Genomic DNA, 19,944 nt, shown 5'->3' with positions numbered 1-19,944 from the left:
AAGCATGTGATCATCTTTTCTGTTCAGGGCTCAAGCCATGTGGTCCTGTCCACCAATAAACCATCTTTCCAAGCAGCCTCCGTGTCTCCAGTGTCTTCTTCCCCACTTGGAACTGAACCCAGGAGGGCATTGCTTTCATCAATACCTATACAGTTTGTTTTTCATCAATACCTATACAGTTTGTTTTTCTTACCAAAGAACCATAATCTGATACATTATTATTCTGTGAAACATGGTCAGGGAACAAAGAACACTGAAGCAGAAGGAAACAAGAAAGATTTTCTGGATATTTCGAACCAAGATTTTAAAAAAAAATATCAAAAGGAATAAACTAAATATTTTGCGAATACAAAAAATATAAAAATTATGTAGTGAGAGTCCAATAATAATGTAAATATAATGAAAGCGCTTCACCATCCAAAAACACGACATGTTTCCTTACAGTTATTCAAAAGAACAACATAAATCAAAGGGAAGGAATAAGAAAAAAAACAGTCTAGCAGGGGGTTGAAACAAATCAGCATTCAACCAGCTGGTCAACTTTTAAAGACAAAAAGAAGAGTAAAACAATAAATGCAAAAAGTGAAAGTTAAAACCCAGGCTTGCTTAGAAAATGAAATGCTGATAGGAAGATGGACTTTCTGAACGCTCAGCGCTTGGTGGAACTATGGGAAATCATGCCCAAATATTTGAAGATTTTAACTTGTTCAATATTTCAGCCATTTATCCAGCAGGCAGGCTGTTTAGATCTCTTTGCAAAAAAAAAAAAAAAATCAGGATTTGGGTTTTGCTGTGATTTCGAAAACTTCCTCAGAACAACAGCCGGTCAAGTCATTCAAGGGATTGTTTGAGTCCAATTTATTGTGGCAAAAGTAGCATGCAGTTGGCATATAGCAGGGTGGCAATATGCCTGTTTGCTAATTTTGGAAGGGTGGTGCTCTAATTGGTTCATTTTGGCCACAGGTGGGTTTATATATAAATTAAACAGTGGAGCAGTTAGAATACATCCCTGCCTCATTCCTCTGGAAGTTTGAATCTTCTTAGTATGTGACCTTGCATATTGCAACAGACTTTGAATCTAGAGTTCTTATATGCATGAGCAAAAGTTTGATCTGGGAATTAGATCAAACACAGACTAGAAATCAACAAATGTACAGTGTAGAGCCTGCTTTAGATGTATATTTCTCAGCCAGATATATATCTTTCAGCCAAGACATGTCCATAGAGTATCCAGACCAGTGGTGGGTTGCAGGTGGCACGCCCAGGTACCGCCTACCCGCCCGAGTTCCTTACCTGTCCTTTAAAGTCTTCGGCACTTCCGCATACGAGCATGGCATGTACACTGCCTGCGCAACACTCCGCTGAGCCGCTGGAGAGTCACGGAGGCTTGCGGAGGCATCGTTGGCAGGTACGAGGCATGCTCGTGTGTATGCGCACCACACGGGTTCATGTGGAGGACACCGGGCCTGTACCGGTTGCAACAGGATCCAGAGCCCACCACTGATCCAGACCTAAAGCCTGCTTGCTCATCATTTAATATATGCTCTGAATCAATCCAATCAACTAGTTTATTAGATTGCTTGTTATGCTTAACAGGCTATTAGGCTGTAATTCGCAGACAAATGTCATCATCATTTGGACACAGCATTACCTCAGCCCCAGTCCTCAGGAATCTGTGCAGTGTGATGGGCTACCCTTGAAAAGCGTTTGGAGACTACAGCTAGTCCAGAATGCAGCCGTGCGAGCGATATTGGGTGCACCGAGGTACACCCATGTTACACCGATCCTCCGCGAGCTGCACTGGCTACCTATTGGTCTCCGGACGCAATTCAAGGTGTTGGTTATTATCTTTAAAGCCCTTCATGGCTTAGGACCAGCCTATCTGCGAGACCGCCTACTGCCATACACATCCCAACGGCCGATAAGATCCCACAGGGTGGGCCTCCTTCGGATACCGTCAGCCGGACAGTGTCGGCTGGCGGGCCCCCAGAGGAGAGCCTTCTCTGTGGCTGCTCCGACCCTGTGGAATCAGATACCCCCAGAGGTCCGGACCTTACCCACTCTCATGGCCTTCGGGAAAGCCATTAAAACCTGGCTGTTCCAGCAGTCCTGGGGCTGTTGACCTTAGTGTTAAGGTCCAGCCCCGATTAGAACGTATGTGTGTTGTGAATTTTAAATTATTCTTTTATTTTGCTTTTCTTTTTTCTTCTTTCGTTGTAAGCCGCCCGGAGTCTTCCGGGATTGGGCGGCCTATAAATTTAATAAATGAAATGAATGAAATGATAAATAAAAGTAAATAGAGAAACAAGAACGGGGGGGTCCTCCAATCCGTATTGTTTCATAATATTTCAACTCTTGACAGGCATACAGCAAATCAAAATAATCATTCAAAGATGAAGCAGTACAGATACCATTATTCTTGAGGGCTCCAGGTTAGCCCAACGCCTAGTAAAAAAAAACAAAAACATTTTGAAACCTTTTATTTTTTTTAACAAAGCCAGGGAAGAAGTAGACATTTGTCAGGGTGTATGTTGTTTTAAAGGCAGGAGCACTAATAGAGAAGGCATAGCTCCCATTAGAAGGGTATTGTTATATTGAAAGCATGCAATTCTCTGTCCGATTGAACAGGATGGGCAGATGCTATGGGAGATAAACAAATTGCCGTAAACAGCCGGGCCTTATGATAACTAGTATCTTGAATTGTACCTGAAAGCCTAGATGTTAGATGGGGACACTGAACCATGCTGCGTGTCAGCGTTTCAAATACCATGTAGAATTAAATCAGAGTCGAAGGCAAAACTATGCTTAAAGTTCCAATTTAATAAAACAGGCATGTTGGCATCGTGCTATGGGGATCCCAACTCTGGAAGTTACATCAGAATCCCACCCAGTTAAAAGTTCATGATCTTGTCCCTACACCCACATGGTCCAATCTGGCGCAGTGTGGCGCAGTGGTTAAATGCAGCACTGCAGGCTACTGCTAGATCAGCAGGTCAGCGGTTCAAATCTCACCGGCTCAGGGTTGACTCAGCCTTCCATCCTTCCGAGGTGGGTAAAATGAGGACCCAGATTGTTGGGGGCAATATGCTGACTCTCTGTAAACCGCTTAGAGAGGCCTGAAAGGCCTATGAAGCGGTATATAAGTCTACTGCTATTGCTATTATTCTTCCACACTGGCGTCCACGCCCAGCTTCTTCCGGTCAGGTGTACTTGTGCGGAGAACAAAGGATGACCTTGGCTTCTAGTAAAGAATGAAAAACAATACATTCCACAATTCTACTCCTTCTATTTCCCCCTCCCATTGACTCTACTTAAAGAAACAGCATAATGAAATAAGAGAATGTGGCAGGCCAAAATTCTAAGAGGAATAGAAATGCAGGCCTGACACTGTGTTCTGAACCACCTGCAGCTCCTGAGCAGTCTTCAAGGGTGGTCTTATATAAAACACATTGCAATACTCCACATATAAGGTAACCAAATCATCATCATCACCATCAGTCATCTGACTGTCCATAGACTGTCCTAATCAGTAAATGGCACATTTATTGTACAATTAACAAAAAGGACAAATCTGTGCAGAGGCTTTCTTGCTTACAATTTACAACAGTGCAGGCCACAACCTGCTCCTTTAGCAGACAATCCTGCAGACCAGGGGTGGGTTCCTGCCAGTTCTAACCTCTTCTATAGAAGAGGTTCCACAAATCTACCATGCCGTTTAGAACCGGTTCCAATTCCCTCCCCCCCCACACCCAAGATGAAGAGCGAGAGGAGGAATTCTGGGAGTTGAAGTCCACAAGTCTTAAAGCTGTCAAGTTTGAACACCCCTGGGGGTTTTTCCCTAAAAGGTTAGGGGTGCAAGGGTCTTGTAACTTGATAGCTTTAAGACTTGTGTGCTTCAAATGCCAGAGTTTCTGAGCTAACATTTTGGTTGCTAAGCAAGAGCGTTGTTAAGTGAGATTCATCACATTTTACAAGTTGGCCATGCCCACCCAGTCACATGGCTGGCAAGCCACTTCCACAAAGCAGGCCACATCTACAGAAGAGGTTCTAAAAAATTTTGAAACCCACCACTGCTGCAAACCCTACTCAAGCATTGCTTATGTGCTATGTCCTGGATAGAAGGACCTTCCAATCTTTTCTGCCGTCCTCACCACTCTCTGCACTATCTTCCTGCCTGAAACAGTAATACCTCCAAACTACACAGCAATATCACACAACAGGATGCTTTCAATCATCCCTTCTCGAAAGTGGTAAGGATAGGGAAAGGAAGTTGTGCTCTTCTGCTACACCTGCTTCACTAGTGCCTTACTGTTGAGCAACCCAGCTAACCTGCTCATCTGCTGCACACCCAAAAAACGTGATATAACTAACTACCCCCGCAGTTGAATTGTGAATACAAGGCTACTTAATTAGAACAACAACCTGCAAATAACAGCAGTTATATCTGTTTGCTTCCATCTAGCAGTTGTCTGGATTTTTGCTAGTAATAGCTGAGCCTGTTTTGGAAGTTTCGCCACACAAAAGTGAATTCCTAGTTTTCATAAAAGTCCAATTTAAATTTTAAAAAAAGCCCAAGTTATTGTTCAGTTCTATAATGAAGCCAGGAAGAAACCCCAGAGAGAAAGGTAAATCCAAAGATCCTATTTCCCCTATGCTTTCAACAAGGGCATAGAGGCCATATCCCTCTGACTTCACTCCCTTGCCCTGATATTAAGAAGGGTCTATATCTGTCCTTTGTCTGAAATGTTACCCTTATCATGCAGCCCAGAGCAAGCTAGTTACTCAGCACTTGGGCCAAAGCTTATCTGTGATGGCATTTGCTATGCATACGCCCGGGAGAGACCGTGGCGGTCTTCTTATCACAAAATAAGGAAGACTGTCTGCTATCTCTAGCAGGCTGAAAGGACAGAATTTGGAGAGATAAGGAAAGTTCAGTCCTGTTCCTGCTGCCAACGAAAGGTGGAAGATATTTGCATAAAGACGTTTCATGAAGAATTGTACCAAGCCTCGGACTTCGTAAAGAGAATTATTTTAAATGGATGGAAAGAAATCTACACTTCTGAGGTTAAGGAATGGATTTATTCTAATTAGCAATAGCAGTTAGACTTATATACCGCTTCATAGGGCTTTCAGCCCTCTCTAAGTGGTTTACAGAGTCAGCATATCGCCCCCAACAACAATCCGGGTCCTCATTTCACCCACCTCGGAAGGATGGAAGGCTGAGTCAACCCTGAGCCGGTGAGATTTGAACAGCCGAACTGCAGAACTGCAGTCAGCTGAAGTAGCCTGCAGTGCTGCATTTAACCACTGCGCCACCTCAGCCTAAAACCATCTGCCAGGCAATCGTTCTTCTGCAGTAGTTCCCATTTTTTTTACAATTGGACAAGCAGCATTGAAGAATTCCAGGTATAGTGTCCCAGGATCATCATAGTAAGGCACAGAGAGCTGGATAAATTGCATTTTTACTCTCTTTTTAGTGATGGAAGTCTGTTGGGCCAATGTGAGGAACAGAAAACTTGTCACTGCCTATCAACTTTGAAAGAAATCTGAACAAAAGGAACAATTCAAGTAGTCTTCCCCTTAGAAACTTACTGCATGTCGACATTTTCTTCCCTATGAGCTAAAATAATTTGCCTGGATTCAGTGTCGGTAAAAAGAGAGAGATCTGGGATTTCTGATGCTTCTTAAGACTCAAAACTCTTTCATCTACCATCTACATGAGATCCACGAGGAAGGTCATCCAATAGCGTGGTGTCAGGTATCTGTCTAATATAAAATCATCAAACTGTACATTTTGACCCCCGGCAGACCAAGTGATGCTGTTGATGTTCTCTCTCACTGCCTGGAAATAAGATCTGAAAAGAACAAAACGTTGAGGCTCAAACCTTACAAGACCAAATAGTTTGGGGTTTATAGATCAGCTGTGTTGGAGATCCGCCATCTTTAATTGTGATGTGATTGCACTTCCCGAGACCAAACTGTGATATATTAGCTGAACTCACAACTCTTGCAGAAAGAGCAAGCAGCAGCCATATTCCTAGATCTATCTCATATACTCTTTTTTTGGATCAGGAGAACTTGATCACAGCTATTGATGCCCTAGACACCTCTCAATGCCCTCTGCATGGAGCTTCTGTTGAAGATCATTGTCTAAAATACAGCCATAAGACCAGTTATGGGTGCACCTCAATATGCCAAGGTGAGACCTCTGCTCTATGTGTTACAGTTCCATTGTTTCAGAGGTGGGTTCCTACCAGTTTGCACCTATTCGGTAGAACCTGTTCGTCAAATCTACCGAACCGGTGAGAAGAGGTTCCACCAGTGGACCCGGAAAGCGGGCCACACCTACAGAGGAGGTTCCGGGAGGAGGAGTGGGATAGAAGAAAGATGGGTAGAGAGGGATGGGAGAGAGGGTGGGAGGGAAGGTGAGAAGGAAGGGAGGGAGTGGACCGGGAGAGAGGAGTGGTAGAGGGGGAGGGGAAGTAGGGTAGAGGGGAATGATGGAGGGAAGATAGAAAGTTGGAGGGGGGTGGAAGAAAGAGGTGTATGGAGAGTGGAAGAGGTATATTGGGTTTCTATTTTTTGGGATATTGTTGACAAGAAGAATTGCTGCGATTATTGTTTAATGTTGTATGGCGTTGGCTATGCACAGTATATATGTGAGTGTATGAAAATGAAAAAATGGAAAATAAAAACATTATCCACACACACACAAAAAAAGAAGAGGTTCCAAAATTTTTTGAAGCCCACCACTGGTCCTTGGAGATGATTATTCTACACTATCATGCTCCTATTTATAAAACTCAGTGCCTCTGTGAAAGGTAAGGATGGCTACTGCGTTTGTGGTGCAATCAGAACATTGCGTGTGTTGAAGTTGTTTTAACGCAAACCAAAGATGCCTTTTAAAAAACAAGTTTACATCCTATTCTTATGCATGCCAGTGCTGTGTGTGAGGTCATTTAAGGTGGTTCTGACAAGTGTCGTCGGCATCTTCTTATCTGGTCACATGGGTGGCAAGCCACTCCCATCTGGTCACATGGGCGGCAAGCCACTCCCACAAAGGAGGCCACACCCACAGAGTAGGTTCGAACAATTTTTGAAACCCACCACTGCATTGCTTACTAGTGAGCTTTTGGATGTAATTCAAGGTATTGATTGTCATCTATAAAGCCTGGTTCTTTAATGAACAACTTTCTCGTGTTTATCTCTGCCCTTCCAGAGGTGGGTTTCTCCCGGTTCGGCCTGGATCGGGCGAACTGGTAGCAGTGGCGGGAGGCTCCACCCACCCTCTCGGATGCTTCTGCACATGTGCAGAAACGTCACGTGAGCACGCCCGAACCAGTAGTAAAAAAAATGGCAACCCACCACTGTGCCCTTCCTATATAAGTTCAAAGGGATGGTATGCTAAACAGCTACATCTTGAGAAACACCAGAGTCATGTCCAGGTAGCTCCCTGGAATACCATCCCCACTCAGAGATGGTTGAAACAACTCCACCTTTGTTTTAAAAACCAAAAAAAGTAGCTTTTCAAAGAGGCCAGTGGTTAAGACAATTTCTGACACAGACTAACGGATAATTGGTAGTTGGTAAGTATTCTTCCCATAACTTATTTGAATTTATATTATATTTTAATGGAGTTTAACTATGTACAATGTCTTAAGTCTCCTAATTTAATGACCTGATCAATCCAATAAACAACACAAATGCAAGGGGAAATTTGCTCTGGAGCACCACTGTTGAGCATCGATCTGAGGTTAGACAGAGGTATGTAGCACAATAGGAACTGTCTCTATCCTAGTGCATTGCGGGCAATTCGGCTATAATTCCCAGCTACTCGTGACAAATGCCCAAGCTGATAAGGGTAAACTAGGAGATGTAATAAGAATGAGAACCCTGCTTGTCTTCCCTGCTGCTTCTGTTGATATATTTGTGTTGTGTTTGTGTTTATTAGTCTTGTATGCCGCCCACTCCCGAAGGACTCCGGGCGGCTTACAATAAACAAGGAAAGGGGATAAATAGACAAATAGACAAACAGCAATTTAAAATGCACAACATTCATAGTTACAGTGGGGCTGGCTATTTCAACAGCCCCCCAGCCTGCCGGAGCAGCCAGATCTTAGTTGCTTTACGGAAGGCCGGGAGAGTAGTAAGGGTCCGGATCTCCATGGGAAGCTCGTTCCAGAGGGCTGGAGCTGCAACAGAGAAGGCTCTCCCCCAGGAAGTCGCCAGCCGACATTGGCTGGCAGATGGAATCCGGAGGAGGCCTAGCCTGTGCGATCTGATCGGTCTATGGGAGGTAATTGGCAGGAGGCGGTCTCTCAGGTACCCAGGTCCAATCCATGTAGGGCTTTATAAGTGACGACTAGCACCTTGAAGCGAGTTCGGAGACTAATGGGTAACCAGTGCAGCTCACGGAGGATAGGTGTGACGTGGGTGTACCTGGGTGCACCCACAATCGCTCGTGCAGCTGCGTTCTGGACTAGCTGAAGTCTTCGAACACTCTTCAAGGGCAGCGCCATGTAGAGCGCGTTACAGTAATCCAGTCTTGAGGTCACAAGGGCGTGAGTGACTATCTGAAGGGCCTCCCGATCCAGGTAGGGTCGCAATAGGTGCACCAGGCGAACCTGGGCAAAGGTCCCCCTGGTCACAGCCGACAATGGTGTTCTAAAGTCAGCTGCGGATCCAGGAGGACTCCCAAATTGCGAACCCTCTCTGAGGGGCGTATAATTTCACCCCCCAGCCTGAGAGATGGAATACTTGGCCAATCTTTGGGAGGGAACATCAGTAGCCACTCGGTCTTGTCTGGATTGAGTGCCACCTTGTTATTTGGAACATAAAGGTCTTCTAAATGCATACATAAGTGTGGGAAGTCTTGGGGAGTTGTTCTGCCTATGTTCCTCTCCCACTCGTTATCAACATTTGCATGTTTTGCTGTTCATTTTCTCGGTATGCACCTACACGCCTGTCCATGCCCGGAAAGGCCAGGTGAGCACTGAACACAATTCCCTATCTGCCCAGCTGATAACAAGGAAAAGGTTATCTCTGATTAGCGTACATCTCCCAAGTTCTCCTCCACCAAGAAAGGTCGCTACCCCCTCCTGCTGTTAATCGGGGAGATAGCCGGAAAGATGCTCATGTCCACCTGGAGATATAAAAGGGGCTCAGCTACACTGAGGAACTAGCAAAAGGCAGTTGTGTTGTCGCAGGAAACCCAATTTCCGTCCCGCACAGCTCTCAGCCATGCCCAAATTCCTGCTGGCTCTGGTGCTTGGAGTGCTGCTCTCAGAGAAGTGGCTGGTGAGTGAAGCCAGGACACCGTCCTATGGGGTGAAGCTGTGTGGCAGGGAGTTCATCCGTGCTGTCATCTTCACCTGTGGAGGATCCCGCTGGAGACGAGCAGGTGAGCAAAAGGGGATCTTGGCAAACTTGGGGTAGAGTCCAGTTAAGGTCCGAGCTCTACCTTATGTGATGTCTTCCGAACGGAATAGGACTGGGGTTCCAATTATGCAGGACTATGTTAGCTGGGAATTACAGTTGCTAAAATTCCCAGCTAACATAGTCCTGCATAACGGGAATTTTGAGTTACCACCTTCCAACACCTGGATACTTTCAAGAACATGGAGCCGAGGTGGCGCAGTGGTTAAATGCAGGGGGTAGATCATTCCAGAGGGCCGGGGCTGCTACAGAGAAGGCTCTCCCCCGAGGAGCCGCCAGACGACATTGTGTAGTTGACGGCACCTGGAGAAGGCCCACCCTGTGAGATCTTATTGGGCGCTGGGAGGTATGTGGCAGGAAGCGGTCACAGAGATATCCAGGTCCTAGGCCATGTAGGGCTTTAAAGGTGATAACCAGCACCTTGAAGCGCGTTCGGAGACCAATAGGGAGCCAGTGCAGCTCAGGGAGGACAGGTGTAACATGGGTGTATCTAGGTACACCCAGTATCGCTCATGCGGCTGCATTCTGGACCAATTGTAGTCTCCGAACACTTTTCAAGGGCAGCCCCATGTAGAGCGATGTAGAGAGTCTTTGAGTTTCCGGTGCTCCGGCATGCACAAACACTGGCTGGTTGGCGCAGGTGCACATGCTGGAAACCAGAAGAGCAGCTGGTGATGGCGTATGTGCCCACAGAGAGGGCTCTGTGTGCCGCCTCTGGTACACGTGCCACAGTGGCGGGTTTCAAAATTTTTTTAGAACCTGTTCTGTAGGTGTGGCCTGCTTTGTGGGAGTGGCTTGCTGGTCATGTGGCCGAGTGGGAGTGGCTTGGCAGTCATGTGACTGGGTGGGAGTGGTTTGGCAGTCATGTGACTGGGTGGGTGTGGCCAACTTGTAAAATGTGGTGAAACTCACTTAACAACGCTCTTGTTTAGCAACCAAAATGTTGGCTCAGGAACTCTGGCATTGAAGTGTGCAAGTCTTAAAGCTGTCAAGTTACAAGACCCTTGCACCCCTAACCCTTTAGGAAAAAAAACCCAGGGGTGTTCAAACTTGACAGCTTTAAGACTTGTGGACTTCAACTCCCAGAATTCCTCCTCCAGTCATGTTGGCTCAGGAACTCTGGCATTGAAGTGTGCAAGTCTTAAAGCTGTCAAGTTACAAGACCCTTGCACCCTTAACCCTTTAGGAAAAAAGCCCCAGGCGTGTTCAAACTTGACAGCTTTAAGACTTGTGGACTTCAACTCCCAGAATTCCTCCTCCAGTCATGTTGGCTCAGGAACTCTGGCATTGAACAGAGAAAGTCTTAAAGCTGTCTAGTTACAAGACCCTTGCCCCACTAACCCTTTAGAGGAAAAAACCCCAGGGGTGTTCAAACTTGACAGCTTTAAGATTTTAAGGTTTAGATAGGGCTCTTAGAGGTGGGCGGGGTGATTGGTGAGCCAGCCAATCAGTGAGCGGCGGGCAGGGCAAGCGTGGTGCGGGCGGGGGGAGGGAGGGAGCTGGAACCGGTTCTAAACGGCACAGTAGATTTGTGGAACCTCTTCTATAGAAGAGGTTAGAACTGGCAGGAACCCACCCCTGGCGTGGCATAAGTTCGCCATCACGGCCTTACGATATTTCCAGCAAAGGGTAGCTTGAGAAAACACATTCAGGGATGCTGCCTTGCCATACACCAAGAAAATTAATTATCATTACTCATTTTGTGCAAGTTGAGTTAAATTCCTATTACCCCAGTCAGTAAATACCTTGCTACATGAGATTTGTCACCCATACCCTCCCAAGAATGCTAGATTGGGTTTAAAAGTAGATATAATCTCTCCAGTTGGAATCATATAAAAATATAGGAAGACACTTTATTATATTAGGTTTTTCCTAATGGACAATGCAATACTTGGCTGGTAGAAGTCATTCCTGTAGAAAACAGGAGTCCTTTCTGCTCTACCAAGAGATGCTAAAAACCAAATGTGGAACGTTTTTTTGGGTGCAAAGTTTGGATACCGTTTGAGGAAAACATCTTATCTGGTACTGAAAAGAGCATATTTGTCACGAAAAATGCAGAAACCAAGGCACATCAAAATAGCATTCCTTCTTCGACAAGATACCATAATCCTTTCTTAAGCTTTAACCCATTTAGCAATAGCAAACGCAGTTAGACTTATATACCGCTTCATAGGGCTTTCAGCCCTCTCTAAGCGGCTTACAGAGTCAGCGTATTGCCCCCAACAATCCAGGTCCTCATTTTACCCACCTCGGAAGAATGGAAGGCTGAGTCAACCCTGAGCTGGTGAGATTTGAACCGCCGAACTGCAGATAACAGTCAGCTGAAGTGGCTGCAGTACAGCACTCTAACCACTGCGCCACCTTGGCTCTTCTCCCTGTTTCCTGTGTCTCTACTCAAAACAGAAGCTGCATCTCTGAAAGTGGCTGTGGTTGAAGGAAGAGGATATAACTACAAATTTGTAGACAAGGGACAAGCATCCCTGTCTGGGAAACTAAATTGCAAGCATTTCCTTCTAATGTCATCCCCCTTTCAATATGCTTTTGGTTGCCCAAGCAGATCCGATGGCAATTAAATTGACACATGGTATTTTTCCCATCAATGAGGCTCAATGTTCTGCACTAACCAATGATCATCTTCGCTTGCATTGACTTTGATACGTAGAAAAATGATGCTATCCAACCACTGCTCACTTTTTTCCCTTCTTCAAAAAAGATGCATTACTAAGCTCTGTTTGAAAAAGGTTACCGTAAATCTGAATAATTTCTAAGTACCTGCTAATCTTAGAGTTTGCTCAGCCTTCTGCTTCAGGGTTTATTTCAGATATTTTGTTTATTTACAAAATATTGATATTACCAATGAGGTTAATAACAATTCACCGAGGCAGCCTACAAAGCATTTGTTTTCCAAAGGTGTTTTGAAATGTGTAGGTTTTGATACTTCTGCAGAGGATGTTAAATGGGTGTGTGTGTGTGTGTGTGTTTGCCTAAACACCGAGAGCCGAGGTGGCGCAGTGGTTAAATGCAGCACTGCAGGCTACTTCAGCTGACTGCAGTTCTGCAGTTCGGTGGTTCAAATCTCACCGGCTCAGGGTTGACTCAGCCTTCCATCCTTCCGAGGTGGGTGAAATGAGGACCCGGATTGTTGGTCTGCCTTGGTGAATTGTTATTAACTTCATTGGTAATATCAATATTTTGTAAATAAACAAAATATCTGAAATAACCCTGAAGCAGAAGGCTGAGCAAATTCTAAGATTTAGCAGGTACTAAGAAATTATTCAGATTTACGGAAACCTTTTTCAAACAGAGCTTAGTAATGTGAGCATCTTTTTTTGAAGAAGGGAAAAAAGTGAGCAGTGGTTGGATAGCATCATTTTTCTACGTATCAAAGTCAATGCAAGCGAAGATGATCATTGGTTAGTGCAGAACATTGAGCCTCATTGATGGGGAAATGCCATGTGTCGATTTAATTGCCATCAGATCTGTTTGGGCAACTAAAAGCATATTGAAAGGGGGATGACATTAGAAGGAAATGCTTGCAATTTAGTTTCCCAGACAGGGATGCTTGTCCCTTGTCTACAAATTTGTAGTTATATCCTCTTCCTCCAACCACAGCCACTTTCAGAGATGCAGCTTCTGTTTTGAGTAGAGACACAGGAAACAGGGAGAAGAGCCAAGGTGGCGCAGTGGTTAGAGTTAGGCTACTTCAGCTGACTGCAGTTCGGCAGTTCGGTGGTTCAAATCTCAGCCTTCCATCCTTCTGAGGTGGGTGAAATGAGGACCCGGATTGTTGGGGGCAAAAGGCTGACTCTGTAAACCGCTTAGAAAGGGCTGAAAGCCCTATGAAGCGGTATATGTCTAACTGCTATTGCTATTGCTAAATATTTATTCATGCTTCATCTAATGCATATTACTTTAAGATATTCTGATTCAATTGACTTCCTAGCAGAGAGTCCACTTACTGAGTCCAATATGTTGCCTCTGATCTCCCTACTTTCCAGTGTTATATTCTCATTGTAGGAAATCTCAGTGCTTTCCTTGGGGGAGATCCTGCAGAAGCATTTGATGCAACATCGTTATCCAATGAGTGGAATCCAGTGCATTCCTCCCAACAGGATCCCGCTGACAATTATGGGAGCTGGCAAGGTCGGCAGAGCTATGCCCTCTCCGAAGAGCCCTGGCCTTTGGATCGCGGAGCCCGAGATGTCATGGAAAGCCTGAGCAATGCCTGTTGTAAGTGGGGCTGCAGCAAGCGTGAGATCAGTTCTCTATGTTAGATAGAGGTTTTCATTTACCGCATGTGTTCCTTGGTTAAAAAAAAATAAAATAAAACAAGGAAGTATACTATAGAATTTGTGAGGCTTGAAGATTTATTAACCAGCATGCGTGCAAATGCAACACGAGTTCCTCCATGAAACATCCATGCCTTTCATCAAAGTAGACACTGATTGTCAAAGAGGCCTATGGATCCCACTTTCTCACATGAAAGTCTTTTTTCCCCCCCCTGGTATTTTATTTAATACCAGAATTTTCTAATCCTCCATGTATATAATTTATTATCATTATCCTTTATTTAACTACACCCTATATCATAACATTTTCCCCCATTAGTTAAAACTTAACTCTGTCTAATTTTGTTCTTTTTTATTATTATTGTTATTAATAATCTTTATATATAGTCCAAAAATATTTCTAACCTTCCCTTCTCAGGTAACAGTCATTATTCATATCCAATTATTACTTATCATAACAGCTCAGCATTGTATACATTACTATCATTATCAATTTTTATTTAACTATACCTATTATCATTGAATTTAACTAAGCTTAGCTCATTTTGAATTATACTCTTCCATCTATCAACCTGTATCTCTCCAATAGCAATAGCTGCTGTATCTTTTTTTTTAAATATACTTTTTTTATTTTCCATTTTCATAACATATAATCACATGTATACTATTACATAGCCAATATCCTATTGTATTAAGTAGTAATTACATCAGTTCCTCTTGCCATCAACGCCCAAAAAGATAAAAACCCATTATTGGCTCTTCTGCTCTCCATACACCTCTTTCTTCTACCTCTCTCCTACCTCCTTTCTTCCCTCCATCATCCTTTCCTACTCTACTTCCCCTTCCTTTCTCCTTCTCCTCTCTCTACATTCCACTCCTCCTTATCCTCCTCATCTTCCCCCCTTACCCTCTCTCTTATCCCTCTCTTCCTATCTTTCTTCTCTCCTCTGTTTCCCACTCTTCCTCTTATTGGTGTATTTCTGCTTCTGAGCAAACTCCATTCTATGTTGATGGTATTTATGCTTCCATATCAATATACTTAACATATCTTAGTTTTAAAGAAAAAAATAAGAGAAGACAGTATACATGTGCAATCATATTACTTTAAAATCTAACACCCCTCGTCAAGCCTACTATACATCCCTCCCTCCCCACCAACCTCCCCCCCCCCCAGTCTTGTTAAGTCTTGTAAGTCTTGTTAACACTATTTCCATGAATTGTAATTTCATCAATGAGCCTCAATCACAACCAGGATGGACAGTTGCATTCCCTAGTCTCCTGTTCCACTCAGTTGAAATTACTAGAGCTGGATCTCCTGGAATGGCCAAGCACCAAGGAAAATTCGGGCCAAAAGCAGAGAACGCCTGGTGGAAAAGTGTAATGCAATGGCTTTCTGAGTGATGGTGAAGGTCACAAATATTCTCTCACATTTGATAATTTACAAATGAACTCATGGTGAGATGGGCAGCAAACAAATCAAAAAATCAATCCATTTTTATTATGATCACAGACCAGCATTAAATTTAACAAAGAAATAAATAAATTCTTGGTTGGTATTTGAGTTGGTCTCACAACCAACAGAGTTGGAGTTTGGAGTTTATTCAATTTGTAGGCCGCCCTATTCCCCAATCACCTCCGCTAGACCGATTAGATCCCACAGATTAGGCCTCCTCCGAGTTCCATCCGCTGGCCAGTGTCGACTGGCGACTACCCGGAGGAGAGCCTTCTCTGTGGCTGCTCCGACCCTCTGGAACGAGCTCCCCGTGGAGATTCGAACCCTCACCACCCTCCAGGCCTTCCGCAAAGCCGTTAAAACCTGGCTGTTCCGACAGGCCTGGGGCTAAAGAGCTGTTGCCCCCGTCTCGAATGGTATGACTGTTGTGTGTTTTTAAATTATGTATTGTTATGTATCATTTATTTTTTATTTTTTTGTCTGTACCCTCCCCCCTTCCCTGATTTGATTTGTTAGCCGCCCTGAGTCCCCTTCGGGGGGAAAGGGCAGCATATAAATATAATAAATGAAATGAAATGAATGAAATGAAATGAAGGGACTCAGGGCGGCTGAACAAAAGCCAAGGGAGGGGAAATTACAAAAAAGTAAAACAAGAACAATCGGACAATACGAACAATTTAAAAGCACAACAGACACAGCACATTCGAGTAGGGGGGGGGGGACTCAACCCCAGGCTTGCTGGGACAGCCAGGTCTTCACGGCCGTCCGGAAGGCCCGAAGGGTGGTGAGGGTTCGAATCTCCACGGGGAGTTCGTTCCAGAGGGTCGGGGCAGCCACAGAGAAGGCCCTCCTCCGAGTAGTCGCCAGCCGACATTGGCCGGCAGATGGAATACGGAGGAGGCCTAATCTGTGGGATCGAATGGGTCTGGGGGAGGTAATCGGCAGAAGGCGGTCTCTCAACAGCTTTCAGAGTGGTGGTGCCTCCATGGTTATTCATTTGATCTCTTAAGAGAGGAACTACATCTGCTGCTCTGAGATTCAAATGACCATAAAGCAAAGCTGAAAAGGAAAAAAAATATGAAACAAATTGATGAGATGCACTACGTTGACTCATAACAGTTTGTTTTAATGGGGACACTCAACATAGATTTGTTTCATTTTGATGGCATCAGTATTTCTCAAACTATAAACACTACAAGATGTTTGCACAACATTTCCAAGCAGCTGGACGAGTTTTATCTTCATGCAAACATCCTAAACAATGTTGAGAAGAGCTGGAAAAGTTTAGGGGAAAGCCAGGGACCTTGAGAGACCGCCTTCTGCCGATCACCTCCCTCCGACCGATTAGATCGCACAGGCTGGGCCTCCTCCGGATTCCATCCGCCAGTCAATGTCGACTGGCGACTACACGGAGGAGAGCCTTTTCTGTTGCAGCTCCGACCCTGTGGAACGATCTCCCTGTCGAGATTCGTACCCTCACCACCATCCAGACCTTCCGCACAGCCCTTAAGACCTGGCTCTCCCAGCAGGCCTGGGGATAGGTTTCCAACTTACCCGCCCGAGTGTTGACTGTTGAATGCATGTTGTGGTTTACCATTTTATTTTGGTCACTTATTGTTTGTCTCCTGTTACTGCACACCCTTCCCTTGTGATTGTAAGCCGCCCTGAGTCCCCTCAGGGAGAAGGGCGGCCTATAAGTCTTAATAAAATGTCTAAATGTCTAAAAGGGACATTTATCAGAGTGGTTATGTGCAATTTTTCCTGGAACAATCTGCCATAATACCAAACTTTGAGAAAATGTAAATCATATTAGTATCGTATTTTCTTCTGCAACTAGGCTAAAAAAGGAAGACCGACTGGTGGGATATACTGAATTGTATATGCCAGTTTTCTCACTAATCTACATAAGTGGGACTATAACTCATGCTCTTCTTAGCCAGAATTAAAGGAGTAAGTGGTCTAATAGATCAAAAAGATGCACACATTGTGGGAAGGGAATGGCCAATTGCTCGAGAGAGCTTTCCTGTATAATTTTTTTTGTGCATTTGTGGAACTCCAGATGGGCACAAACCTGCAACTCTATTTGGATTCCGCAGATGGAAAAAAAAACCTCTTTATTACTGATTTTCAGCAGTTGCAAAGCAACAGTAAATGTAAACTATAGCTTGGTAGCTAAAAGGCATAGGTATCCTTCTTGTTCCAAACACATTTCCATTCCTAATCTTTGCATTATACCCCAGGCCCTACTGTGTGTTTGGCAGTCATATATTATACACGTGTGGTATGTGCCTCTTATTGTGACAATCCAGGGGTGGGTTTCAACCGGTTCGCGGCGGTCCCCGTGAACCGGTTGGTCGGCGAACCCGGAAGTAAGTAACTTCCAGGAACGGCGAAGGGCCCACCCGCCCGCCTGCGCTCCTTACCGGTCTTTGAAGGCTTCTGCGCTTCCACGCAGGCGCATGGCACATACGGCGCCTGCACAATTCTCCGCGAACAGCTGGATGGCACATACAGCGCCTGCACAAGTCTCCGCGAGCAGCTGGAGCATCGCACAGGTGCTAAGACACATGCGTGAACTGCGCGCGTGCATGAAGACGCCACCGGCCCCGTTCCAACCGAACCAGTTGGAACGGGATTAGCAACCCACCCCTGTGACAATCTGATATTAAATATACTCAGTGGTGGGTTTCAAAAATTTTTTGAACCTACTCTGTGGGTGTGGCCTTCTTTGTGGGAGTGGCTTGCCGGCCATGTGACCTGGTGGGAGTGGCTTGCCGGCCATATCTTCTCTCTCTCTCTCTCTCTCTCTCTCTCTCTCTCTCTCTCTCTCTCTCTCTCTCCTTCCTTTTGTCTCTCTGTCCCTTTTTCCTTTTTTTCTTTCATCTCTCTCTCACTTTTTCTTTTTTTATTTCTTTATTTCTTCCTTTCTTTCTCTTTCTCTCTCTGTGTGAGTCTGTGTGTGTGTGGGGGGGGGGTTTCAAAAATTTTTGGAACCTCTTCTGTAGGTGTGGCCTGCTTTCCGTGTCCACTGGTGGAACTTCTTCTAACCAGTTCGGTAGATTTGACGAACCGGTTCTACTGAATAGGTGCAAACTGGCAGGAACCCACCTCTGAATATACTCAATAAACTTATAAATTTATTTGTTTATATCTGCAAGACCTCACATTCTGTACATAACAATCCCTCCTCTATTTTGCCCCTAACTCTTAATATTTAAATTACACAATCCCCTGCAAAACAAAATCCTCCTAGCCATGGGCTCACCAAGCCTTTTCACTTACTTCAGTATTAACAGATGGTATAAAATAGCAGGATCAATGGGCTTCCAAGTGGAAATACATTCTGTTTCGCTTGGATTGTGTTTTTTCTGGGATTTTTTTTTAAAAGCGCAGGGATTCCTAGGTGGTTTTCTCCCAAAATAATTTGAACACAAAAAGTTTTTTCTCGTAAATATACTTTTTTATTTTCCATTTTCATAACATACAGTCACATGGATACTATTACATAGCCAGTATCCTATTGTATTAAATTATTAAATAGTAATTACATCAGTTCCTCTTGTCATCAACGCCCAAAAAGATAAAAACCCATTATTAGTTCGTCTGCTCTCCATACACCTCTTTCTTCTACCTCTCTCCTACCTCCTTTCTTCCCTCCGTCATCCTTTTCTACTCTACTTCCCCTTCCTTCCTCCTTCTCCTCTCTCTTCATTCCACTCCTCCTTATCCTCATCTTCCCCCCTTACTCTCTCTCCTATCCCTCTCTTCCTATCTTTCTTCTCTCCCCTGTTTCCCACTCTTCCTCTCATTCACTTGGTGTATTTCAGCTTCTGAGCAAACTCCAATCTATGTTGATGGTATTTATGCTTCCATATCAATATACTTAACATATCTTAGTTTTAAAGAAAAAATAAGAGAAGACAGTATACATGTGCAATCATATTACTTTAAAATCTAACACCCCTCGTCAAGCCTAATATTCATCCCTCCCCCCCTCCCCCCCCAAGCCTTCCCTCCCTGACTTCCCAGAACCCATACACAGTATAAATCTTTAACAAAAACAGTCTAAAATATATTTGGGGGAAAAAAATAGAAAATTGATAACATCTTTACATTGAACTTAGCTCCTCCTTGCTAGGCTAGACAATTAAACAATTTATATCATTCCTGATCTTAATCATAAGCTATCTGGAAGTTTTTGAGAACAGCCAGGCTTAGAAACTGCCTCAGGAAAGACATCTGCTAACCATACAGTCACCCACACTGATTCCCTGGCGTGCATATTAAGGGCAAGGGCAATATTCAGCGAAGCAGTGGAAGTGATGTGCCAGTGCCTGGAGGCTGTCAGGGTCTGGATGGGAGCGAACAAGCTTGCACTCAATCCAGACAAGACCGAGTGGCTATTGATGTTGCTTCCCAAAGATAGTCCGGACATTCCACCTCTTAGCCTGGGGGGGGGGGGAAGTTATACACCCCTCGGAGAGGGCCTGCAATTTGGGGGTCCTCCTGGATCCACAGCTGACGTTAGAACACCACTTGTCGGCTGTGACCAGGGGGGCCTTTGCCCAGGTTCGCCTGGTGCACCAGTTGCGGCCCTATTTGGACCGGGAGGCACTTCAGACAGTCACTCACGCCCTCGTCACCTCAAGACTGGATTACTGTAACGCACTCTACATGGGGCTGCCCCTAAAAAGTGTTCGGAAACTACAACTAGTCCAGAATGCAGCCGCGCGAGCGATAATGGGTGTACCCAGATACACCCATGTT

At 44.7% G+C, this 19,944-nt stretch overlaps 1 protein-coding gene across 1 annotated transcript; it reads left to right on the top strand.

Annotated features, from left to right (window-relative positions):
- Positions 1–9,217: 9,217 nt before the first annotated feature.
- Positions 9,218–13,709, top strand: RLN3 (relaxin 3). The gene is made up of 2 exons (XM_032208501.1): positions 9,218–9,400; positions 13,453–13,709. The coding sequence occupies exons 1-2, from the start codon at positions 9,241–9,243 to the stop codon at positions 13,707–13,709; spliced, it is 417 nt and encodes a 138-aa protein (XP_032064392.1). The 5' UTR covers positions 9,218–9,240.
- The last annotated feature ends 6,235 nt before the right edge of the window (positions 13,710–19,944 follow it).

The sequence above is a fragment of the Thamnophis elegans genome, chromosome 2 (genome assembly GCF_009769535.1).
Source record: "Thamnophis elegans isolate rThaEle1 chromosome 2, rThaEle1.pri, whole genome shotgun sequence".
In the NCBI taxonomy this organism is placed as follows: Eukaryota; Metazoa; Chordata; class Lepidosauria; order Squamata; family Colubridae; genus Thamnophis; species Thamnophis elegans.
This window is presented reverse-complemented; position numbering and strand designations above follow the sequence as displayed.